The sequence below is a fragment of the Falco naumanni genome, chromosome 6 (assembly GCF_017639655.2).
Source record: "Falco naumanni isolate bFalNau1 chromosome 6, bFalNau1.pat, whole genome shotgun sequence".
In the NCBI taxonomy this organism is placed as follows: Eukaryota; Metazoa; Chordata; class Aves; order Falconiformes; family Falconidae; genus Falco; species Falco naumanni.
Window position 1 is genome coordinate 51,922,520 of NC_054059.1, and position 26,499 is coordinate 51,949,018.

General features: G+C 40.4%; 1 protein-coding gene across 6 annotated transcripts in view; it reads right to left on the reverse strand.

Moving 5' to 3' along the window:
• Nucleotides 1-1,552: 1,552 nt before the first annotated feature.
• Nucleotides 1,553-26,499, reverse strand: part of ARFGEF3 (ARFGEF family member 3) — a 96,870-nt gene continuing 71,923 nt past the window's right edge. For 4 of the 6 annotated variants that reach the window (XM_040598043.1, XM_040598041.1, XM_040598040.1 and 1 more), the window contains 12 exons: nt 25,865-25,987; nt 23,471-23,574; nt 21,765-21,909; nt 18,963-19,091; nt 18,232-18,408; nt 17,543-17,657; nt 16,801-16,903; nt 16,035-16,166; nt 14,288-14,418; nt 12,658-12,666; nt 9,580-10,810; nt 1,553-8,829 (listed from right to left, as the gene is read on the reverse strand). In XM_040598043.1, the coding sequence (XP_040453977.1) occupies nt 8,638-8,829; nt 9,580-10,810; nt 12,658-12,666; nt 14,288-14,418; nt 16,035-16,166; nt 16,801-16,903; nt 17,543-17,657; nt 18,232-18,408; nt 18,963-19,091; nt 21,765-21,909; nt 23,471-23,574; nt 25,865-25,987 (2,591 nt within the window). In that variant the 3' untranslated portion in view covers nt 1,553-8,637. The remainder of the gene's footprint in view (nt 8,830-9,579; nt 10,811-12,657; nt 12,667-14,287; nt 14,419-16,034; nt 16,167-16,800; nt 16,904-17,542; nt 17,658-18,231; nt 18,409-18,962; nt 19,092-21,764; nt 21,910-23,470; nt 23,575-25,864; nt 25,988-26,499) is intronic. The other 2 variants (XM_040598042.1, XM_040598039.1) reach the window with 1 other exon arrangement.

Sequence of the window (26,499 nt, forward strand, 5' to 3'; positions counted from 1 at the left end):
GGTTCGCATGTTGCTCTTCAAGGTTTGGTTTTGGGATTTGGGGTTTGTTTTTTTAGCTCCAGACATTGCTTTTTGCCACGTGTAGGATAATGACTCCTTGAAAGGGATGCTCGTCCAGCCAGCCTGGCTTGGTTTGATGGCTCAGGCTCTTAGAGACACCAAAAGTGATGTCATTTGGCACTTGTGCCCTGCCCCAAGCTCTTCTTTCTCATCCTATTTTTGTTCAGCAATCTTTGCAGATCTGTGCTGTTGTATAGGATAGCTTACCCTGTACTCCACCACCACCCCAACAGACACTTAATGGTGGTCATCCGTCTTATCCCACTCTCAGTACAGCTCTGCCTAAAAAATGCCATGGCAGGCTGATACGCTGTGTTTCTTTTGCATCCCTCTTACTGCTCTTGTTCCCCTGAAATGCTACAGGAAATTTGATTGAAAACTTGTATGAAAAAATTATTAGTGAGCTAGATTTAAACCTTCACTTTTTTCTTCTTTTTTTTCCTCTATGGTTGGCTTTGCAAACTAATAATCTTTATTCTCTTGGGCTTGGTGCTAGTACAAGAGCCTGCATTGAGATATTCAATTATTTAGCGTCCTTTTAAAAGAAAAGGTAATGTATGCAAGAGAGATGTAAGATCTGCTCTGATGGCCATCCCTGCAGCTGGGACTTTTAAAAGAACATTTTCATCAGGGCACTTGCTCTTGTGGTGCTGCCACTGCAATTCTACCCAGAAACCAATTCCCGTGTTTCCTCAAGGGAAGATGAATTGCTTTTGCAGGGAAGCTTTTTGAACCAACCAAGAGCCATGTCACCTTCCTCTCCTTACATGAGTTACTGCAAACCATTTTTCACTTTCTCATTATGTTTGACATCCTTGTTTCCCAAGCTTGAAGATTTGTCTGTTTCTGACCTCCTGGGCACGCTTACTTATAGGACAGATTTCAGTATAGCATCTTGCCCAGCTTTATTTTGGTCTGTTTCTCTCCCCATAACCTCTGGCATGAAGGAGAACCTGATGTGAAGTACAAAGCAGTCTGCCAGGGATGTAATGTAACATTCAAAACCATAGTAAATATTTGATAAATACTATGCAGGAAAATATTCTAAATTATTTTAATCTTAAGTAATTTTGTTTGACTGTGGTAGGGAAGGAGGATGATGAGAGACCTCCTCAGAAGTGGTTGCACTAGCCACAGCAAACAAAAATAATTCAGCTTGGGCATATTTCCTCAGACCTGGCAAACCAGATGTCTCTACTTTATGGATACAGATCTCCCAGTAAATAAAATGTAGATAGAAGTACAGTTCTCTTGTAAAAACAAAAAAAGAAACCAGATTTACTACCATGGATTTCTATCAGGAGTCAGAAAATGGCACATGCAGCCTGACTAACGTGTTGGGTGTGGGTTTTGTGGTGGTTTTTTTCTTTTTTTCCTTCAATATTAGACTAGGACCTAGGTGATCCAAGTATTTCAGGCCCATTCTCAGTTCTGATCCTTTGCTTCATCAGTAACTGTAAAATAACTTTCTTTAGACAAAACCAAAGCATCATTTATTTTGCATCTGCTTCTTTATTCTACAACACAAGCAACATAAATAGTTTATAATTTCGTTTTAAAATATTTCCATTTCAGAATTCAGTCAGAATAAAATATACACAAAATACAATTTGCAAGCCAGCTGACAGTGACTGCCTGACCACTGGACACCCAAGGACCAAACAAAGCTAGCAGCACAACAGGACGCGGCGGACACAGGGAGGTGTTTTTCTAAAGAAGAGCAGAATAGTAGGGGGAGGAAACGTGTATGAGACCGGGGAATTGCAGCTAGGTATGAACTCAGTAGAAGCTAAACCCAATGTAAGCACTTGCTTGACAAGGCAATTTACAGTCTCTTTTAAAAAGTGTTAGTGGCTCCTCCTGAATATACAGCTAGAGAGATGAAGTCCTGGGAATAATGTTTTGTGGTAAAATGCTTCCTATGGCAGCCATCATAATGGAAATAAAATTTGATTTTTTAAAATTTTTGAACAGGAAAGGCTTAGATCTTTGGCAAAATGGAGCGTCCGCTCCCTTTGGCTTGCTTTCAGTTTTAAGTTCTGGTTGAAGGGCCCACGGAAATATGTTTGCAGTCTCACAAATCATGACAAAAAGAGGGGCAGTGGGGAAGAAGAGAAAGAGGGGGGAACTGAAAGAAGGTGCTCACTGCTGTCATTGTATGTTTTTCAATCTCTTGCTCCCATCTGCTCCAGCGAACAGCACACTGTACATGGCTCCGTCAGCATCACGCTCTGCCCTTCCTGGCTGTTCTCCCCGGGTATTGAATCCTGCTTTCCTCTGCAGAGCCCGGGCTCAAGAGCCATAGCCTGCTTGTGGAGGTGATATTTGTCCCTTGCTTGAACCTGTGTGCCTGTGCCTCTCCGCTAGCTCAGCTCTCTCATTTCAGCTTGCTTCTTGTGGAAGCATAGCACTTCACTGCAGCCCAGATGAACTGAATGCAATAGGAAATAGCGCCCTGGTGCTCCACAGAGTTTAGATGAACTTTATGGAAGTACATAACTACCTTTTCAAAAGTGGGATGTTGGGGTAAAAGGATTGAAATAGAACTTGTTGCCATGTTTCTTAGCAAAAACCGCCTTCCATAAACTCAGTTCCCTGATTCAATGTGGTAGTGGAGACTAAGCAGATCTGAACTTGTGAATTTGCCAAAAACAATTTGAGGGATCTGGTCCCACAGGCAAGCTCGGTATTGCATTAATCTGTGATCATACAGTGTAGCTCCACTGATATCCACAGAATTAGGGCATTTCTTCCCTCTGCTTTTAGTTTTTAGCTTGGAGACCTCTGAGCACTAACTGAAAAGACTGATGTGACTTGTGACGTGCTTTTTAAATTTTTTCTTCTTAAATAGCCAGCACTCCGTGTTTGGCCAAAGCTGTTTGTTTAGTATGGTATCATACAGTTAAGTGTCACATAAAGTTTATGTTCCGAGGGGGATCAGTGGAAACAACAGAAAGAGGAGCTATGACTTCTTCCGTGCAGCCACACAACTTCCTGGAGTCCCAGGCACATTGCTGGTGAGGGCTGCCAAGAGACCCTTAGGTCGTGTCCCTATAGAAGCTCTACTCAAAATAGGGAGGTTCTGTGAAGCGGGATCTCTAGCTGCCAGATGCTGTTATCTACATTGCATAAAATCCAACGTTTGTGCTTCTGTGCTATGGTAACTTGGTCCTTTTATACTAAAAAAGAAGATAAACTTTTTTTCTTTAATTGATGGTATTGTATTGTTTCTTCAAATGATTGTGGAATGATCCGAAATTGAAAAAACCTAACTGTATTTTGTGTCATATGCCACGATTAGCACTGTACATAGATCTTCCCAGAAATTACTGTAACTGGAGTAATGACTAAATAGCTTGCTTAAGCATAATCTTAGCACAGCCCCACAAAAGCAAGGGCAAGGAAAGAAAGCACTTCACTGTTTGGGGGTTTTTTTTGTGAATTAAAAGCAATTTATCACTGAGTAATGGCATTTCTAGAATGGATTGCTCAAGGTGAAAATAGCCAAGCCACATACTCAATTTCTGAGTAAGCTTCTATACGAATGAGCTAGGTAGAAATAAATTACTTTGGCTTGCTATGGTCAGACTCCTACATGTTAAAACTGGATCTGTGCAACGAGTTTTGGGGTACTGGGATGCATGGGAATCTGTGCTGGTTCTTGTGGATTTTTCAAGCAGGAGGTCTATACAAGACAGCAGCAGAGGGTGGCATCAGGAACTGTCCACGACTTCCCCTTTCCTGAGAACTTGTGAACCTGTATATAGAGACTGAAGGATTCAAGGACCGAGTCCTGAGTGTTAAAGATTCCAAGTACAATACTTGCATTGATTTCAACAGCTTAGGCACTCAGAGGGTGGGCCTAAGCTGTGAAGAGAGGTACAAAGTGCAGGCAGCACGCAGAGCTGGACCTCTCTACTTGCTAACTTGTTTGCCACTCCATTTCATACGGGTGCTGCGCTGAGCTCTGCAGCGGAGATAACAACACTGAGATGGTACTGTATCAAGTGCAGATGATGGAGAGCACATATGGTAACACACGGTATTTAGAGATGGGGTTTGTATCTTTGGCAGGTGAGGGTTTGTCAGTGAATTTTACAGTACGGTGTAGGTTTTAAACAAAACTTGAAGTTCAAATTGAAAGGTAAAGTACCTTACAAGTATGGGTGTAAACTCTGCTTGGCCTTGGCATGAGCCAGCGGTAGTCCAGAGGACATGAATTTTTTATTGGTGATGAGGCACAAGCTGTACTGTCTCTGCTTGGAGTTTTAGAAGGAATGTTTTGCCCAGCTCTATCTAAATCTTTCCCTAATGATTCTTTCTAAATGCTAAATTAAGTCAGTTATTCTCACATGAGTGTTTATCCCTAGGAGAGTATTATCTGTATATTAACGTCTTAAGGACATGAAAGCATGTTAAATGAGTTAGCGGTGGTAATTCTATGGCTGCTGAACGGTCAGAAAAGACTGCTGTGGGGAAGTTAGCAGAGCAAGTGTGTTGAGCACTGATGTGACACAAATATTCAGAGAGCATGATAAACATACTACTAATGTGGACAGTGCTCTGTAAATATACAGAAGCTCAGAGTATGACAGTGACTGGAGCTACAGGTACCTATACATAAACACATCCTCAGCCCATATATCTGCATATACTCACACTACAGAATGAAGTGCAAACATGCAATGGCCTGAGACCATATCAGCTGGGGGTCAAGCCCTGCTCCAGCTATACGAGAAAAATAGCGCTCTCCTGGGTGAGTACACTGCTTTTTCCAGCTTTAAATATTTGCATGGTGATGAGCTATTCCATGTGATATAGGTAGCTGATGCTGGCTGACAGCAACTTTCTCCGTTAGTGGCTGCCTACAAGATTTTAGAATGTGATGTCATTGCCTATGATTGCTATGGTGGCCCTGAGGAGGGTGGTATGAACTAGGCAAAGGCAGCAGAGGTGCAGCTCTGGTACCTGAGAAGAATGTCAAATCGCCCCACTTTTTGTATTTATTTATTTTCTTTTAAAGTAGTTCACTTAAATAAAAACTACTTACCAGTCATTTTTATAAATAACTGGCCAGTTCAATAAAAATCAAACCCAGCTCCTACAGAAATATAGGTAACAAAAAAGTAAGTGCAAGAAAAAAGAATAATGTGGGCATTAGCTAGAACCAAGAGAAAGAACAAGCTCAAGCTATAGTACACAGACTCTGTTTTTTCAAGGCTCAAATGTTCTGATGCAACAGTAAAGCTGGTAACGTGCTGCTGTTAGCTCATGCATTACGTTATTGGGCTATAAGTGAGGATTTGAATGGATTATGTGAGAAAGCCTTACATGTGTGGATACAACGGCTACTTTGTGCTACTGCCGAGGTGCTTCCTCACTCACAAGTGGAAAGCAGAAAAGCTGCTGTAGGATGGTACAGCTGGACATGACTGGGGTGTTCAGTGTTGGGGAGTCCTCTCCTGAAGCTTAGGACAGGCTGGTGCCAGTACCTTTTCCTGGGACTGTTCTGGCAGACACTTCCTTTAGGCTAGAACCTTGCTTTGTGAGGCCTGGAGGCAGCACGCTGGCAGCCTAAAGCCCTAAGTATGCATGAAACAGGCTGCACAGGTCTACGAAATGGTGACTTCGTATGTTTCGTGTTGTATTTCTTTGGGGTTTGCTGCTGTCTGTGGCTAAACTAGCAACTAGTTGAGAATCTGACGAACAACTCCTTTTTTTAATTTATTTCTTTATGTTTCGGAGGGGCATCAGAAAGCTTCTGCATCTTAGATTAACGGTTCATGAAGTGGCCATGGGTTGCTCTCCTCAGCTGCTTACCGTTTCACATATAAAGAAAAGGAATAGCAGCCAATGCTAAACTTTGCTTATATAAAGCCTGCTGCTTCAAAGGTTCCTTAACCCTCACCCCCTATCCTTTTCAATTACATTTCTGGTATTATTCAAACTTAACTTGTGCCCTCTTATGGAGGCGTGTTAATGAGCAGAGGCACCGAGATTGACAATGGGCACTTAATTTGGAGGGCAAACATTAAAACAGGGCAACAGCAATACAGCAAGTTTACTCCTACTCATTTCTAGTATGGCATTTGTACTGTAAAAAGTTTAAATGAAATTACATTTTGGGTCATGATGGTGGCTAATCAAATAACACTACGCAATGCTGCGTTCATGGGCTTGAGGGGTAGTAGCGGTAGTATTGTCACTCCTAGAGCTTTTCTTTCTGTTTTACAGAAGGGTTTTGTATTGCAACCACAACATATAACCATGGTGTTCCCTAGATACTAGGTCCTCTTCTTGAGTCCCAAGTGGTTCCATTGGTACTGCTATCAATTTTAGTCCTCCAGTGTAATTTAGAGATTTGCTTTAGTTTTAGCTTAGTGCAGCAAGGATCTGCATCCATTCAGTGCACGTATAATGAAAAACAGCAGGGCTGGGTGTTTTGCATACAGTTTATTATTCTGATTTCTGTTGTTGCCTAATTAATGTACTCTTTAAAAGCAGTTCTGTATAGATGCCTGATAAAAACTTCAACAAAAAATATAACCACCCTTTTACTCTATCTAAAGATGTGTAAGAAAGACATGGCAACAGCAATTAAACCATGTCACTACCCTCAGAAATAGCAAAGGATAATCTCACCTGTCCTCAAGGAAATATGAAAACTGCTGGGGGAAAACTGAAAATTGACAGTTGATAAAATTGTTAAATTACTCGTTTATAAAGTCAATGTAGGTGGTAAGAAAAAAAGAGTTGTTTTTACGGAATTTGTATGCCCTTGAAACAGTTTAGCAGAGGGAAGCTTTGAAAGAAAAGGAAATGGTGTCGCTGACACTATTGAAAGTTAAGGGACAAATATTCCCTGCACAAATCTAGCAGGTGACAAATGGGAAGTGGGCAATGGAGGAAAAAGGCAGGAGCATAGTGGCAGACTGTCTGTAAACACATCGGCTTGGGTGATGGCTGTTCAGTAGAGCCTCTTGGTTCCCTCTGTTTTTCTGGGTTTAAGATGCTAAAAGCAGTTATTTGTCCAAAATCCAGGCCTGATATGAAGAGATGACATTTTAAGGATGCTTTGGAGCTGGAACTGAAGCTGTATATTTAGTTGGTGTGCATATGTAAAAAGCCTTGGGAGAACATCATTAAGGGGTCACCCAAGATTAAAATAATCCTATTTTCAACAAAATATTTCAACTTCTAATCAACAATTATGTAGTATGGGAGTACTGAGATGGAATGTCCCAGGGGCTGTGACATGACTTGTGCAGCAAGGTAACCTTTTGCTGTGTCTAGTGTGAAAAGCATCACATGTGTTTGACAATACAATAGTCAATCCTTCCCCTTCTCTGCCCCCTTAATATCAGCAAATTGGAGTAGTGCCTATAGGAGTGCTGCACAGAGGGGGATGTACCTCCACGGGGATCTGTCCCCTTCTATTTACAGCAGCAGACAAGAAATGGGAGAGAAAGAGGAAAGATACCTTCCTTTCAGACTGTTTTCCATCTTGATTCAGCTCAATGGGAAGCGATAGGCTAAGTTTAACAAAGGTGACAAGGGAGTTCCTGGCTGTAGCAGCTCTATATAAGCAAACATAAATTTCCCGTAGAAGCATAAGCTAACTTAGCTGCAGTGTTGCTTAAAGTGTTCCAGTTTATCTCTACTCTGTTTAGTTAATGCTGGATATTGGCACATGCTGGTATTTGCTCTGTGGTGTGTCTTCCTCCCAGCTTCACAGGAAAGAGCAAAACAAACTTCCCTGTTGCCCTTTGAGGGAATTAGACACACAGAAAAATGATCAGCCGTAGGCATAGGTGAGGAGGCAGTCAGGGTAGCGTTTTAGAGAGGGCAGCTCAACAGTGCCATTTCCCTTCAAGCAATGCTCCACAAGAGCAATGAAAGGATGAATAGTCTGTGCTTGGCTCACCAGTTCTACATCTGGGACACTTTAATAGTCACTTATTAGCTACCTCAAATGTGACCAAACTTCAAAGGCTCTTGCCAGAGCAAAATACATTCCCACTTTCTCTAGTGAGTGAGGCATATGGTTACTACAGTAATCTTTATGCAGCTCTCCTCTCTCATGCTCGTTTCGGAAGGGGAAAAAAGCTACCCTAAACAAGTGTCACCTTGTAACTTGTCCTATAGCCCATCTTTTTCCTGACTTTTTTTTTTTAAAGTTACATAGGCTTACTGGCCTGGTTTGACGTCCAGATGACAACTGTGTTCACAGCTAATTGCGAGTGTGGAAGTTCTGCTGCAGTTCATTGTGGCTCCCACTGCTGCAAATGTGAATTAAAATGAAGGCTACTGAAATGTTCACCCCTTTAGGTACCAGCCCGATTTACTGGCAGTTTCTGGGTTCTGGGGCCACCCCAGACTCCCTGGGCACACTCATGCTTTGCCTCCTTTGGTAGTGTGAGTGAGGGACACACAGTCTCAAGTGGATAGAGGATATACGTCGACAAGCTCATTGTTTCTTAATTTATCACCAACAAACAGGCAATTAATGAACCCCAAATACTTCTTTGCTTTATACCTTGGATGTCTTCTGCCCTTTGCAGCAGAGCACAGCTAGGTCTAAATGATGATATCGTAAACTCGGCCCACTCTTCCCAGCCATTCCCGTACTGCCTGGCGGACACGGATATCTGTCACATGGCAGGTCAGCTGGCTGATACAGGGGAACACTGCTGGCTGCAGGGCTGTGAAAGTTTGGTCTGGCAGGGCCTGAATCTGGTTGAGAACTGTCAGCACCATGTTGGTCCATGCCTACAAACAAATTGGATACAAAAAACCTCTTTAGAAGACTTTTCTAAATAGATGAGCCCATAGGCTGAGGCAGAAAAGAAGATACCTATCTGGTGGTTGCAGCCTCACGAAGAGGACTGAGTAACGCCAGCATATTCATTTAATATTCACTGTGTCTTTCTAATTCACATTTAGCACTGTAAATCATTGTTGGACTTCGTATTGCCGGTATCATGCTCACCCTTCATCACCTTTTATTTCATCCCACAGTGAACAAAGACTTTCAAGTTTGATGCTTTCACTGATTCATTCACTTCGACATGCAAGTAGCAGGTTTCTGTTTAGCAACAGAGCCCGCTATTTCTGCTGTGGAATTAAAAAAACCTTCCTAAGCACGGAAGTATTGTGACAAGCAGCACGGCGTTTTCAAAGGCCTTAAGTGAGCTCGAGCCCTTAGCCGTAAGCGATGAGCTCACTGTAGGCTGTTAGTTGTTAAGGCTAAGCGCAGCTTTGGCCCCGGTCACAGAAGCACTCTTGCAAGCTGTACTCAGATGCCTGATAACGCTTCCCTGAAGACTGATTTTCTTTTGATAGGGTAGAGTCAGGCTTTTATCAGTGCCAGCTGCAGAAATAGTCAGTCCTCATCATGATGACTTCTTTATGAAACAAAGACATTTAATGAAGATATTATAATCCCTGTAATAAAAGCAGTAAAAAAATATTTATCTTTTTAATTATTATTATTATTAGCACTCTGAAAGTATGTCCTACCTGTATCTGGGCCTCAGCATCCCTAACAGATATATTCAGGGAACTGACTGTGGATCCTGAGCGTGGTCTTTTCTCTTGTCTCAGGATCTCTGGACCAGCACTGAATGAATGCCTCATTTGACCTTGATCTATAAGATGTTGTGGCCGCTGGAGTACGGGCGAGTCTGGCCCTCTTGAACCCAGGAGCTCCCCTTTCTTTTCTGCTTTGACCTCTTTGGTGAAGGATGTCATGGCCTGTTGCTGCTTTCTTTTCTTGTATTCTGTCATGAGCTTGGAGATAGTTTTGTCAGTGGCTATGGTGTAGATCTTGTTACCAGCACTCTCCCACCATTCTTTTTTCCTGGTTTGCTCTTTTTTCTCTGGTTTAGGACTTAGGGGTGGGGGTAGCAGCACCATTTCTCCACTCCCTCCTCGGGGTGTCAGGCTGTCTCCCAGTTGGTCCCTGATTTGACTCCGGTCATCTTCCGATGGTGTTTCCTTCCCAGATTGCCCTCCGGTCGATGGGGTGGAGGTTTCTGAGTGAAAGGATGGTAAAATGAAGAAGGGGTCACCTTTGAACACTGGAGGCTCCTCTACATTATTCTCCAGGTCCAGATGCATCTGGATATAGTTGTTGCACAGCTCCATACAGAGCTTATGAAGCCGCTTAATTAGCCACCCCCAGTCCGCGTTGCTGACAGGCTGTACACTCAGAGATGGTATTCGAGCCCTCCACTGTCTCTTCTCCTTCCCTCGGGGAGGACTGACCTGAGCAGTTTCTTCAAAAATGTCTTCATCTTCTGAAGAACACTGCTGTGATGAGTCTGTGCTTCTCTCATCATCTTCAAAGAGGATCTTTTTCACTTGCTCTGCTGTGACGTTCTCCTGGTTTGTCAGGATTGCACAAACCAAAGCATGGAAGTAGATGTTGAAGCTCATTGCGGATTGGCGATACAAGTTGGCAGCTCCACTAATGCCAGACACTTTTTTCAGCAAACATTTCAACCCAGGTCTGGTGTCAAACTCTCTGGCTGTTCTATAGGAGTCCAGCAGTAAGTCAAAAATGACAGCCAGGTTTTGCATGGAGATGTACCTGAGAAAACCAGCCAACTTGTTTTCTGGTACTTGTATTGTCATTTTCTCCTCCAAGTTAGAAGGGCCTTTCACAAATTCTTCCAGTAAGATGTCATATAAATTCTGTAACAGTACTTGGTGGGACAGCAAGCTCACCACTATCGTCCTGAAAGGAATACTTGGTAAACCAAGCATGGTAAGGAAAAAAATAAGATAAAATCAAAATGGTGCATTGTGCTTTTACTAGAAGTACAGGAAAACTTTGTATTTTAGAATCTAACATGAAAGATGCAAATGAAAGGCCAAATTTTCACAGCCTTATTATAAAACAGTGGAGGAAGATAAAGCTGTCTAGAATGGTCTTTCAGCTACTCTTTCAAATACTTGCCTAGAGACGAAGACACTTACATTGGTTAAGAAAAATAACTGTCCACAGCAAGCACCCTAATGGGACTTGTGCGGAGGTGGTATTAAAACAAAGCTCTTATATTTTTTGTTCTTTTCTCCTGAGGTGTCTAACACTGAAGGATTAAATATTCTGTTTTTCAATTTCACGACAGCTGCCAGTACTCTCAATATTTCAACCTGCTATAATTAAGGAATTAGTTAACACACAAGTTATTCCTCTAACAGCATTTCAGCCAACCTTAACTTTACCATGACAAATTGAGGCCCAAGCTAGTTTACTACTTGGCTTCCGTTTTCACTAATGCCAGGAATACTTCTTAAAAATAAACACAAAGAGCCAACCAGCCAATCAATAAAAAAACATCTATAGAAACGTCAGCAGTGCAATGGAGCATGCAAAGAAGCTTAAGTCTTGCTGAAGGCACATCATTGTTTGCTCTTAAGACTTCAACTTGAACACTGAGAGCCTAGCATGAAAATACCTATTCCTGACCCTGTTTCTCATGTACACTACTGGGCGATTCTTAGCTGTGCTCCTGTTAGAGAAATGCTGCAAGTTGTTCTAGATCTTACTGATACTTGATTTGCACAGGGACAGGAATGGCAAATTCGTCCCACCAAAGTTTTCAGGTCATTCACCAGTAACACTGAGAAGCTTCCAGACAAGGGAGGCTAGGAACAAAGGGGGGACAGGATTGTTGTTTGGTTCCTCAAGGATTTAAAATTACAGACTATGCAACCTATCTTAAGGCATTTAAAAAAATATTTTTGCATGAGCTTACAGCGGTTATGTTTTGAATGGAGTTGACGCTCTGTTATACGTACTAATACTTGTGTATTAAATACTTTGATTTAGGGAGCTATGATGGGTCACATTCTAATTAGCATTGCTATCAAGTGAGGAAGAGATTTTTCAGTTTGCTTACAATATTGAAGTCTTAGGTCTAAGTCAATCTTCATGTGACATGAGATGTTTAGTTGCAGACCTTTAATATTTTTGTTGCAAATAATATCCTACTTTCATCAAACAATTTTTGAAAGTGTTTTCAAAATACCAAACAAAAACTTTTTTTTTTGAGAAATCATATCAAAACACAGTTTTTTGAATGCAACATTGAAAAAAAAAAAGGTCAGACAAAACTGCTTCTTGGATTAATTTAATTTATCTATGTCAGTTCGCTTACCATGACACAGCTGTCAGTGCTGATACACCAGTAAAATTTAGTAGCCTTATTATCTGACAGTGCTAAAATCTTGATGAATAATACATTGGAGCTCTTTATTGGGAAGCAGTTTACTGCTGTAAAAATAATTAGAGGCTCTGACTCAGGAAAGCTCTTAAGAGCGTGTATAAAGTTAAATGAGTGCTTGCATTGATTTCAAGAGACTAATCCTGTTCCAAAAGCAGGATCAGACTGAGGGAGATCTGCTTTCCTTGTAATAGCCAAAAAGGCAATTTACAAGGAGAGCTTAAAGTACTGCTCCATTCCAAAAGAAACTAGTACAGAGCTACAGGTGGAAACACACGGTGCCAAAGCTGGTTAAGGATAGTATTTTCTTATTCTGCTCAAACTGAAATATATTACTACTTTTTAGGAAGAAGAAAAGCTCCCTTACCCCAGCTTCCTGTGAAACGATGCAGCATTAAGGAAACAAAAGCAAAAAGGGAGAAGAGAAACCCCACTAAGGTTAAAGTAAAATTTTTGAAAGGCCACAGTTACTAACATGCAAAATTGGCATATTACTGCATTGCTGTAGCAAATAATATGAAAAACAGTGGCACAGTCAACTTTTGAGCCCTGTTTTGGTGAAAAATGAGCGTTGCTGGGGTAACATTTGCCTATCAGCATATACGCTTTTTGCAGTTGTTTAGACAAAGCGCAGTGTGAAAGCATTCAGAGTTTGTATTAATTGCAAGCTTTAATTATTTGTTTAAAGACAAGCAAAATCCATGCTACCTTTATGAACGCAGCCTGTTAGATTGCACGGCCTTAGGAGCCACAAGAGGGGAGCGAGTACTCCAGTCTTTTGCTTTGCATTCATTATAACAAGAAGAATGATCTGCAAACCTTTGAATAAAGCAGGTATTTTCCCACCACAAAGGAAGGGTTTAGACTGTGATCTCAACTTTTCTTCATCTCTGCACAGGGCCCTATTCTCTGAAGGCGAGGCAACAGAGCACCTGCTCTTGGGGGAAACTTCTGTACAGCTGCGTAAGAACAGAGACATCTGGTATGGTCTTTCTTCCTGTCCATCCAAAGAAGGACCATCACATTCTGGCTCCTTGTTGCAAGCAATAGTTTAGTTTTGTATAGGAATGCCTGAAGTGATACAGAAGCAGGTTTGGTATCTAGTAAAAGACAATTTCATGCCATGTATTAAATATCTTGCAATACAAACACAAACCCTGAATGCAGAATTCTAATTCTTGGCCCTATTGACGTTATGGCAGTTGTTTAAACAACCAAATGCAAGCAAAAAGAAATATTTTTTGACAGGATCAGATTGTCATGCAAAGGCATGAGTTTCTAAGTTGGTAACATATAGAAGGACTTCCACGAAAATAAAGTGCCAAGCAGAAACATCATTCCCTAGATCAGTATGTTGGCAGTTTCGCAGCTTTAGGTGTGGTCTCTTCACTTTAAACTGCTCCAGTTTATCCATTAGCTTTTTCTACCTTCTTAATCCAGTAATACTGATTTAAAAGACCATTAGCAAAGCAGACATTTCATTTGTTAGGTATCATTACAAACATAACAGTACTTCCGAAGCTTTCTTCAAACTGATATTTTTAACTCTACTTTTTAAAGAAAAGAATCTCAATATTGGAAAGGTTTTCCTACTGTTTCCTATGAGATTCTTTTCTTAATTTAATCTGAGTTTCCTCTACTTGAAGGCTTTTTGTGACCTTTTGTATCCTTCAGGTATTTGTAACCTACCAATTTTTACTATTAGAAGAGTTTTCCTTATTTAGGTTGCTAAGGGCCATATTACAGACCCTGACACAGCTTGTAACAGCTGTTGCACATGCCTGCTCACCAGTGTTATGATCATGGGATCATCTGGAGAGCAGACAGTACTAGCCTATAGTCTCCTGTGTCACAAAACCTGATTTTTATTTGATTGGTGTATTTCGGTTTTTTATGAGACCTGGCACAGTTTGCCAGGCTTGGTTCTCATCTCTGCCAGCCTGACAATATTTTTATCTTGCTTTTAATGACAGGGTTTTCCTGAGAAGGTACTTTACCTTCTCTGGGTATGTCCATTTGGTTTCTTATCTGGTGGCAGGTCAATGATGAGCACGCATGACTGGGCATGTTCAAACCCTTCCTTGTTGCTAGGGGTCTTTGGGGAGCACTGTGTCTCCAGCATGAAGACCTAGAAAACAACAAGTTACATAAAACAATCAGTTTCACACTTGCACTGGGTCCTTGGGGGGGTCTGGAAATGGGATTTCCTGTATTGCAAAAGATCTCTTATGATGACTGCCTTTACAGTGATAGAGAGAATGCAAGGTATTCCCTCAGGAGCATGGTGCTTTGCTAAAACAGCCTCAGAGCCATGGGCTACCTCTAGACACCCAGAAGAGCACAGGGGCAAAGGACAGACATCTTTTTCTTTGAACTTGTGTAAGGCATAATACCAAATGCCAAAACAAGCTTTCTGCTGTCTGTATACTACTATCAGAAAATATCAGGTATAGTGGAGACAAAGACCTGGGGACAAGGAGTTGCATAGTTGCCTGTTGTACCTAGAAGGGTTGGCTGTTGGAAAGATTATTTCCAGCCATGAAGATACAACAGACACCTAACTTGCAATTCTTTGGGTGGGAAATGGGAAAACAACTCTCAGTTGCTGTAGCTTTGTTTTGTAGCTTAGTAGTTGTGTCAAATCCCCACTGAGGAGGACGTAGGGCATGCTACTGACGGTGTCTACAAGAAAAGAAAGCAGGGAATGGGGCATTTATGCTTGAGTTCTTCATCTTTAAAACTTAATTTAAAACATTTTTTTCTATTCAAAGTCTGCCTCTGCCACTGCCACGTTATCAGTGATCACAAATCCTGGTCTGCGTGTCTCAGATTTTCAATTTTCACGCGGCATCAGGGTATGATTGATCAAGTCAGAAACTGACACCAAACATCTATTGGCTCTTTTAATCCAGCTGCTTTCCGATGCTGAAACTGTCATACAGTATTTACAGTTTCATGGTACCCTGCAGGTCATTAAATTCAGTCTGCTGTATTTCAAGGAACCCGTTTCATACAACCACTTCCATAAAGTGAACAATGTCCATTGTAGTCAAAAAGACCCTGAGAAGGTTGTCTCCAAGCTTGCTGTGCTGATTAGGATTTAGTGGTGAGTTTTAAATTATTTGTTAAATGTCAGCATTATCCTCTAGTTCTCAAGAACTCTTTTTCTTCTCTGCAATCTATACTCAAGTATTTATAGAAAAAAAAATTTGCATTCCTCTTCAAACTCTGTTTTGATAGGTTGAATAAATCTTGTTTTCCAGTTTCATATCACAGTCTCTGTTGCAGTGCATTTTTTGTCCTTTGAATTTATTGTTCTTTAACAGAGTCATCAGAAATATGTATGATATTCTAGATGAGGATTCATAGTGACACTTCTAGTTCCCTTTCTCCATCAGAAACATTTCCACTGATGTAATGGCAACTAGGGTTGCCATTTTCAAAGCTACATTACACAATAGGCTCATCGTCAGTCCTCCTCGGGTACCTATGCATCTTCCCCCCACCTTATGCATTCCCAATTCCTGCTTACGGGGGGGACGGTTTTAAGGTGTGTGTGTGGGGTTTCCTATTTTTTATTACTTTGTCTCAATACTACTGTTAGACACATAAATGTTAGTCTGGTGACGAGGAAGTCTTTGCCCATATAATTTGTGAGGAAGGTGGTGGTAAAGATATCCTTTTGTAAAGAAAAGCCCCAAGTTTAAAAAGTTCTCTGGCTTCCCCAGAAATGTCAGTCAGTACCTGTTGTGCCATGGCTCTGATTCTCCAGTATTCAGCTTCAGCGCTTGGCGAGAGGGAGGGGGCTGCCACCTTCACTTCACAGGCATCTCCACTAAAGCTTTCAGAACCACTGTGGAAATAGCCCAACAGGTTCTATAGAGAGACACAACATCAGACTTTCACTGTGCGTTACATGAAGCCAGTGACTGGTGCTGCGCAGCCTGTTTGTGTGTGATACAAGATTCAGAGGGATCTGTCCCGTTACCATCAGCTGGGCACTTGCTGTTTAGCAGTAATTGTGTATTGTAATACAAAGGCATTACAAATTTTTATGTACTCTGGCCTGTGAATGACTTAACAGGATTTTTTGTTACAAGAAAGACAGTGAGTTGAGAAATAATCTATATGGAGCATGGAGCTACAGCATCAAGTAAGCAGCTTTGTCTTCTGTCTAGTTTTAGCCAATCCAGAGGAAGAAATTGATCAAAAGGTAAGTTTTCACATACTTAACTCTTCTGATTTCATACTGGCAAGGCAATTTAAAGCCTGGATGGTAAGCAGCTAGTGTTGTTCATACATGTTTAGAAAAACTGATTTCAACCTCCATTGTTGATCCAACACCTTTCATGGTGAATTGACAAAATAACAAAAGCTGCCACATAACCTTTATGCTTCTCTTCTGGGCCCTTTACCCCAAAAGTTTTCTGAAAAATGAAAACCAACCTGTCAAAAGTGAGTCTATAACTAGTGTGATTACATTTTGACTGTCAGCAAAAAGGCAGTTTACCTTTACTGGCTCCAGAGTGGCAGAGAACGCATCCTGCAAGGCACAACATGCAAGCCTCCACATCTCTTCAGTAAATACAGGCCCTGCTGTCACTAACACGTACCTGCAAGGACACAGGAGAGCGTTACCATGTTCAGAAGGAACTAGACAATTCTTACTTGTAACTGGAGACGGTTGAAAATGGAACAAAAGGCCTACTCCGTAGCTAGCTAATGATATCCAATCTCCTCAGCTGTTACCCTGACCTATTTTTGTAATTACGCTGTAGCACTGACAGGTTTTTTGTCTCCTTTGCTTTTCCTCTTTCAAGTAGTCATCTTGCCATGACAAGAACCATATATTGTGTAACTATGTAATGCAGTGCTTATTTTGATTATGATTGTAATAACCTGAAGACTGGGAAAGGTACTAATTACCTCTAAAGACCTGTGAATTCCAACAGAAGGACCCTTGATTATTTTCCTAAGGATTAACTATTGACTGACTGCATATAAGTAATGTATGAGTGCTTCTTATGGGAATCATACGCATAGTAATGCCTAAAATTACTGGTTCTGAAGCAGACTGAAAACAGCAGGAAAAGGTTGGTAAAGTCTAAAATTCATTATTTCAATAACAAGAGATAGATATATTGTAGACTTCTTTTGAGATATTGACTGACGTAAGCAGTCCACAAGTTCTTCAAAGATATAGACTTTTTTTTTTTTTTTAATATCCTAACAGAGTGAACAAACTGTGTTACCTGATACAAGAGCAGCCAACTCTGGAAATAATTTCTGTTGGTTCTGCTACACAGGCTACCAGCAACTTGAAAAGATCTTTCAGCATAGTATTGATCATATTTTCATAACCAATATCTATAAGGAAAAGACAGACTGGTTTTAACATAATTGCCTTTTCATTATAATTAAACAGTCTTATTAAACTTACTGTTATTCAGAGACTTTTGAAAACCAAATTCCTTTTATGCAGTTATCACTGGAGTTCAGTTTTGAAACGTGTCATATCAAACTGGAATAAAGACCAATCTTTTTGATGTTAACAATATAAAATGTCTGGACTAAAGTGGTACTGTAGAAATCCTGTTAGATCCTGTTTCTGCTAGTCTAGTTCTTTATGATCAAAGTCTCGGTATCTTCTTTTAGAAAGTATAATATAGACTGTGATGACTTAATTTTGAAGACAGCCCTGCTCTGAGCAGGAGGCTGGACTCAGTAGCTTCCATAGGTACCTTACAATTTCTTTTCTTTTTCCATAATTCTAAACCCTATAAAGAAAGAAAAAAAAAACTCAAATGGACAGAAATTTTCAGCCCTCCTATTATATTTGAGCAACCAAAAGCAATGAAACCATCTCCCCAAGTAACTGTTCAGTAACATGCCACTGACGACTGTCAGTAGACATGTATGTACATACAGTACAATGACATACCTGAGTGTATGAAATTTTGAATGTGCTCCACTACAAGTTCACAGGAAAGGCCAATGGCATGCTTGAAATTAGCAGATGCCACATCCCAGTAAGAATGGTCACCATGGCTGCGATGGAGCCAAAGAGACATCGTGGGAAGAAGAAGATGTACAACTGCATAAATGCCAAATCCTGGTCCTTAAAATAAACACAATTATGGTTGTATATTTTCGCTTACAAAGCCTACATGCACAGCAAATTCGCTAAGCTGTTCCAAGCTTGAGGCCAGGGATGATGCTAAAGAAAGCAGGTTCTGAAACATTTTTTGTGTGATGAGAGAGGTAAGCAGTTTGGGATTTAGTTGTGAGGTAATATTATACGAACATTTAGCCAACTGTTTACCTGCTGTCTTTCCCAGCAGGTCTACAGGATTACATGATTCTCTTTTTCCATTTCCTGGACACCAGGCAAATATTTTCTGTGGCTAGGACATCAATAGAGTACTGCACCTCTTTATTTGTGCAGTAAATCTAAGAGTATGTTCAACAATACTTTTACAAGACGCCTTTTGTCAACATAGAACAATTCACTAACTGGAACAACAAATCATACTCTAAGAAAATCCCTTTCTATTTGAGAGTGTCTCTGTGTAGCTCTAGTGTCAGTAACACACTTTACAGAAGTGGTTTTGGATTCTAAGAGGTTCGGGTTAGGGCTCTGCTAGCTCGTGTTTTATCAAGCCCTTTCATTACCAGGTGTCTTGGCAACATCCCTCAGCAATTCAAAGAGCAGATCCAAAGTAGGAGGCTGGTGCTGACGGGGACAGTTGGATATGGCAGTTGTTAATTCTTCCAGCAGAATAATCCAGACATTGATAAGGCCTGCAAGTAAGGAAACAATGATTAAAAATCATGAGTGAGATACTGCACTGACCACAGGTGGAACTTGTCCTCAGAAAGTGACAGAGGCTAAGAAATTAATTAACTTAAAGATCATGGTTTCTTGCGTGTTCACTGTTGCTGCGTAATGGTTGTGGGCAACAGCAATTTTTAAAATTACCTCCTTTTCCTTCTCTTTGTATTAAGTTTGTATTTTTTCCCATCCTTCCTCCTCCACATACACCTTGTTTTGGTCTTCTTTCTTAGTTCACTACTTCCACTAGTTCAGTCTTTTTATCTTCAGTTTTGTTTGTTGGTTTTTTTTTCATGGGACATTTTACGTATCTCACTACCATTACACATGCTGCCCAGAATGGATTGTACTCATTTAGATTACGCTTTTAGGTAAGGAACCTAAGGTGATTAGCTAGGATTGAACTGGCTCTATTTGGTACCCAGAACTGAACAGTAATAATACCTCAGGCTGCCTCACAAGTCATCTTTAGATGTTAAGAGGTCACAGATAGAAGAGTATTAAATGTGGATAGGGCAGAACTGGACAACTACAGAACAGCAGTTAGGATACAGGCAGTACTGTGAGTTCATATCTACATTACCAAACATGTATCTCCTAAAATATTATGGGATATAAATAGTTTTTAATAGAATTAAATACCATCTTAATAGAAGATGGTTAGGAACTGCTGCCCTTTAATTTTGCACAGATCACTTAAGTACTTGCTAGTTCCCCATGATACTCTGAAAGACTAGAAGCATCTTGTGTATTACACTCATAATGCTCCTGCAATATATAGTGTTATTCTTGAGCTAAGTCTCCTTAAAAGGCTGTGGGTTTATCAGGCTAAAATGGATTTTATTTTGGTCCGTTTTCTCTGCCCCTGGTAGCCATGCTGCTGTAATCTGTGTCTGCATGATGCTTGTTGGCTACTTATGTTCCAAAAGCAATAAAAAAGGCTGTAAGGGAACTTTAAGACGCGCTAAATTCACTGACTGCAAGAGTCTTCCTGAGAATCAAGGAAAAAACAGCGAAATCATTACTTAGTAACTGGGTCATCATTTATTTATTCACACCACTTCCACAGGCCAGTATGTATGGTGGCATTGTTTGAAGTCATACAGACTTTAATGATATTTCTAGATAAGGAAACAGCACCAATCACTCAGCATGAAATCTGGGTATCTTCAAATCTGGAAGAACTGAGTATCTTTTAGAAATACCCTCTTTAAGAGTATGGCATGGAATCAAACTATGAAAATACACTGCACCACCATATGGCAAAGCGGGCTAAAACATTTTGCCCCATCTTGGTACTGACTTTCAGTGCTAGAATGCCAGGTGAAGCACTGTCTTCTGTCTTGATAAAGTCAGTTTGCCTAGCAATGTTCTAACACCATTACCAGCTAAATAAAGATAAGGTGAAAGTTTCAGTGCTTAGCTCTGACAAGAGCCAAATCAGAAGGTTTCTTTGCTGCAGGGTGGCATTTTTATTTAGAGCAAGCAAGACATTAATAGGCAGAGCCACTTCAGAACAGCAGGCAGCGGTGCTCACCCCAGATGGGGAGACCCTTGGTCAAGTCCCAAGCTTGACTCAAAGCAGAGACTTCAGTGACTTGGGTCTCCCACATCCCAGGTGACCATCCTAAAATTTCCAGACAGAAGAAAACCGAAAACAGAAAGAATAAAGTAAGAGTTGGTTGTTGTTTTTTTTTAAAAACCCAACACCTAGGACTTGTGTTTTGCTTTTTTCAGAAAGCAGCTTTTCTCTCCTTTATCCAGGGTAGCAGTGGAACAGGACAATCCATGTGATGGAACAGCCTATATAAAATCAGGTACCACGAGTCATTCTGTTGAGGCATGTGAATGAAATGCATTGGAGTCAGCCTGCTTTCTGCCTGGTTGGAGCTGGCTCTTCACAGAGGCAGCCAGGTCAGAACAGCTCAGTAGTTCAGATATTCAAAAGCATCTATACTGCTTTGAAGGGCCATCACTAGTCCAGAAGCAGTAAGGCTGCATTCCTGTACCGCTTGGCTCTGCACAGATCTAGTTCATCAAGCACCTGATTAATCCACAACCCACATAGCCACACAAATAATCAAGAGACAAATGCTGCTGGTTTTTCTGGAGGTCATAGTGCTTTTTATGGACTATAGAAATACACCATTTAGTTCAACAGACCACAGAACATAAGTTTGGAAACGTATTTAAACAATTATTCTTTATCTTTCTAAACTCCTACTCAACAGTGGTATTTTTTCTGTTAAAGGAAAACCTGCCAATATAAACCTTGAAAGGTTTTCACTACTTTACTTCAGCTGTAGTCCAGAAAGTATTTTTGTGTTAGCTTTCAGAGATACAAACTCGTTGTATTATGCATATCAGGATAATGAACATATTATCTATTAAAATAATACGATTTTGTCCCAAGAGAGGGGCAGTATTTTTCTTCTATCGAACTGTATCTTTTAACATAAAGAAAGTGACATGACCTGAACTTCCAAGTTCTGTGTGCATGCGAGTGTGGGTAGACAACAGGGATATGATAAACTATGAAGTTTTTACCTTCCTTTTTTGCTTTCAGCAGGTGGCAAAATTTACAGTGACAAGTGGAAGAAGCAATTGATTGATTCCACATTTACTGTTTTTAATGCACTTACCAGTGTCGTCATCAAAATCAGAAAGGATGCACTCAATGCCATCCTCACTGCTGGCTGACTGCTCCTGCACTCTTCGGGGCAAGTTAACCAGCCGGCCACTGAGGAAGATGGGTTTCAAGGGCATTTTATAGATTTTGGCTAACAACTTGAGAAGGCAGGGGGAGGGGGTTGGGGAGGAGGGCAGGGACGGAAGAAAGAGAAGAAAAGATAAATATATATGGGAAAGTTTGTAAAAGCTATCACATACAACAAAGGCAAGTAAAATAAAATAAAAGCTACAAAAGCAGCATAATTTCAGCAACTGTTCTGTTCATTCCGCAACAGTGTAAATGAAGAACAACTAGAGGCCATAAGTCTTCTGTTCATTTACAAGTAAGGGGTGTCAGGGGGAGAAAGAGAGGGAGAAAAGCCATTTAAATAACACATTCTTGGGAAGTGAGTGTGGTCCCTCCTCATTTCTGAAGACAAATGTTACTACTTACTGATTGCACCTATGACCTAAAAAGCTCCGCTGGCTGTACACAAAAAATTATGGAGCTCTGAAGGAGTAAGTAAACACTGACAAAAGGACCTGTACAGGTTTACTTCAGAGCTTCATTGCCTGGGTTGTCCATTACATAACAAATGCAAGTTTTGCAGAATTGTGCTATAGCTGGGACGCTACCAGTATTTTACCAGACCTTTCTAAACCATGTATTTGCAATATACAGACAGGGTTTATTTTTAACATCCTTGTTCTTCTTCTACTGGCTAGTTAAAAGGTGTAACCAGATAAAAATGGCTGCTTCTTTAAAAGAGGAGAAAATATTTCTTCCTCACTGTGGACTGGGGTTTGTAAGAATGAGGAAGAGTGATGTGATACACATAGCATATACATAGAACATACATTAGATATACACACAGATACCCAACTATATTTTTTTAGGTGAACAAGATCACAAGTACAGTTTGATATGTCTGCTGTTTATTATTCTGAGCTGCCTTATTCTTTCCTTCTCCTCTCAGCCTGTGTACTGAATCCACCCATTACTCTGAATTTAGGTATTAAGTCCTTTCAGCTGCAGTGATATCTTTTGTTATACGTTTGTATTGTACCCAGAAAAAACATGGCCTTGGTCCAACAAAAAGACCTCCAGGTACTACAGAAATACAAACATATAAAATCAGACAAAAACTATCCTAATAACCCTGGATAATAATCCATAATGTGTGCAAGGAGATTACAGGAAACGTGCCAGCATTCCAGCATTCTAATTGTTAGAGATTTGCCCTGAGCTTCAGATAAGTTTTCATGGTACAGATAAGCTGCTGCTGCGTTTTAGAGGGTGTAACCTGTTGCTGTTCTTCAGATCTGAGAATTCTTGGGGGGTTTTGTTCTCCATTCCCAACACTGTTTATGGTAACTATTTAAATAAGAATGAATGTAGCTTTGAATATGTCACTGCTAGGTTTTGAACATTCACATTTTCCACATGCTCCTTGGGTCTGAGTGTTTTTACCTCCTCAAGTTTTCCACCATTACCTGGCCTAGAAGGTGTAAGATTCCTTCAGATCACACTTTCCTTCTGGCAGTGCAGGTTATTACCATCAGGCTTACCACAAATCCTGTGGTATTCATGCAAACCAGCTAACCATTGATGCATAGCCCAGAGTTTAGAACAGTTTCCTAGGCCAGCTTAGCACCTGTGTAAGATTGTCCACTATACCTGAGAACATCTCCTGAGGTAATCAAGCGCGGGAAGGCACAAGTCTGTAGATGCGGATCCTAATCCTGGCACACAGTCACCCATCTCCTTACAATCTACTTCCCCTGGGGACAGGAAAGGCAGCATTGGGAAGGACAGAAGACAAAAAAACATAGCATTAGTTTTCCTTTTTCATTCAGTAGTGCCCTAATGTCTGAACAGAACCCAGAAAACATCTTTTGTTTGATCTTATTAGATGACAACCAGATGACCCTCATACAAACAACAGAGTAATATTGGTCACAGTTTATACATGGACTTTTATATGAATAAATGCTTTAATAGATACATGCCTATTTAGTAACTCTTTAGTAGAGCCTTTGGGAGTTCTTATAATCATACCTTATAGTCATCTGTCATATTGACTCCCACTTTTTTCCACAAGTGTATGAATTACTTGCTCAAATTCACCCTTCACTCAATTAACGTACTCATTTTTTCCTATTCATTTGCACCCCAGTGCCCTGGCAAATGCTTCTACCACAAGTTTTTCCTTCTAGTTTATTTACTTCTTAAATACAACATTTTATGTTTTGTGCCACAATATTTCCTTCTACTAATTCAGATGTCAAGGTCTCACAGTTTCAGCTGTAAGATGTCCTCAGGCTCTAGTGTCTCAGTGTGACAGGTATTACTAACTCTGTGGCATGAGCAGTCTCCTACTTTTAGGCCAGCTTCACTAAGAGTATTAAATAAGCAGGTCAGTTCCAAGGCGTCCTGTTGCAGAGCTCCTCCCTGGATAACTCCACTCACTCCACTATCTTCCCTGTCTGCACAGCCTGTTCTCCTCCGCTCTCAGACAATGTTCTGCCCATTCTAGAATATCTGGCTCAAAATAATTTTTCCTTTTTAGCCAAATCTGAAGCTTTACTCAATACCTATATACATTAACATTTTATTGTCTTAAAAGCTATTCCTCTCATAAACCCCACAAGATTATATTAATACCTTTTATTAAATCCTACTTTATCTCCTTTGACTGCATTTATTTGCTTTTTCTATGCCCTTAACTGTTCCCTCCATAATGCACTTTAAAGTCTTGTCTACTATTGAGATCAGCTAAGTCAGACAGTGAAGTCTGAATCCTTTAGTTTTATGTTAAAATGCACATAAATGCTCATAAATATTTGTTATTGCCTAGTACTTAAGTATCTATATGTATAGTAGACTATACAGAAGTCCTACTACCTTTAATACCAAAAAAAAAAAAAATCTTGCTTTTTGACATGTGACCATAAAGCAGATAAGTTTATCTCATGAAAGCAAGAAACCTAAAGAAATATGACAGGCTTTTAAGTTCCTCAGAAGGAACACGAGTTCCCTCTACTGGTACTGGCCATGCAAGTTTTTTTTCTCTTTTGTAGTAATAACTATAATTCTGGTCTGTCACCACAAGCTGAATTCTGCACCCATTGAAATCAATGGTGAAACAGCTTAATAAGATGAGCTAACGTTAAAGACTAGGTCTGCTGCAGTTAGGTGCTTCAATTAAATCCGTCACTTACAGACCTAGATACCTCTGTGCATTAATACACATATAAAACACAAAAGCCCCATTTTACCACTCATTAGAAGTTTTGCAATTTACGTAAGGGGAAAAAAAAAAAAAGTTATTGCTACAGTTCAATGAAAAGGGTCAAATTCTAATGATCAAGGCAAGCCAGGGAACACATGGGGGCAGAATGACCCAACATCATTTACTTTTGTTCTGAAGTCTGGTGAAGCACCACAATTACTCTGCAGGGTTACCTTGACTTGACATGCCTAGTCTCCGCTGCCCTCAGTAACACAACAAAGAACACCTAACCATGGGAACAGTGTTGTTAGTTGCAAAGCTCATGATCTCACTGAAGGTTCAGCAGGTTTTCAGCACTGCATATGCCAAACTACTGCTGCTGCGGTGGGCAAGGCTAGAAAGGAGCCATATGGCTTTGACCATCGAATGCAAAACGTACCGTGTTCTGTTGCAGACAATCCATGCTGTCACTGCACAGTGCCAGCCCATTTCTGCAATATTCTGGGTTTTGGTGTTGGGTTTTTTATTATTATTTATTTCATTATTTAAATTAATATAAGCAAGTCCTGATGAAAATTAAGATCAAATGAAGCAGACGTTTAATAGTGAGATGCATCTCTGCTGCTACAATAACTTGAAGAATTGATACCATTAAAAATGTTCCTGAAATAATCCCTTGGTCTTGATTTTATTTTGTTAAAGTATTCTGGACTCAATTTCTTGACTGCCTTTCTCTTCCTTACCATACTATGTATTACATGACTGAATTCTCCTATTCTGCAGGATCAAGTTTGACACACCGTGACTTAATAGGATAATAGGAAAATGAAAATATTTACCCAGTCCTTTGACAAACTTCATAAGGCACATAATATAACTGGTGGCAGCGTTGGCAAAGACCTGGATGCTGTCTGTGTTTAGAAATGCTTCAAAGACATCAAACACCGGAGCCTGGCGTTTCCCTGTGGAAATAACAAGATGAGAACTCTTCCCCGTCCGCCATAAAGGTAATTTTCCAACAGTTTTTCAGCAATTTAACTGAATCTGTAGAATCTCGTCTATTCTGGGCAGACAGAAATTAGCTTAGAAGTAAAACCTCCTCTTGCTCCAGAGGCAACTCTGGTAGCCCTTCACAGGAAGAAATACAGACTCCCTCCTCTGCCTTACATCTATGAAGACTGTCAGCTGATGCCTGCCCAAATGGTAAGAGCAGGTTTGAGCTTTTCAGCTCAGGAGGTTTCTGGTTTAGTTTTTGATAACTGCCAAGATGACAGCAGTCATGTGGGAAAACTATTCAGACTGTACAGTAACAGAATAGCCTTGCTTTTCCTAAGCAGATTATCAGTCTTCAAAAGCTGTATACACTTACATTTAACCATTGACCATAACAGATATGAAAGACAAAATTTAGGAGGAAACCATATCCCTTACATGTGACCTGTAACATTTCAAAATACCTTCTAGTGTGGCAAAA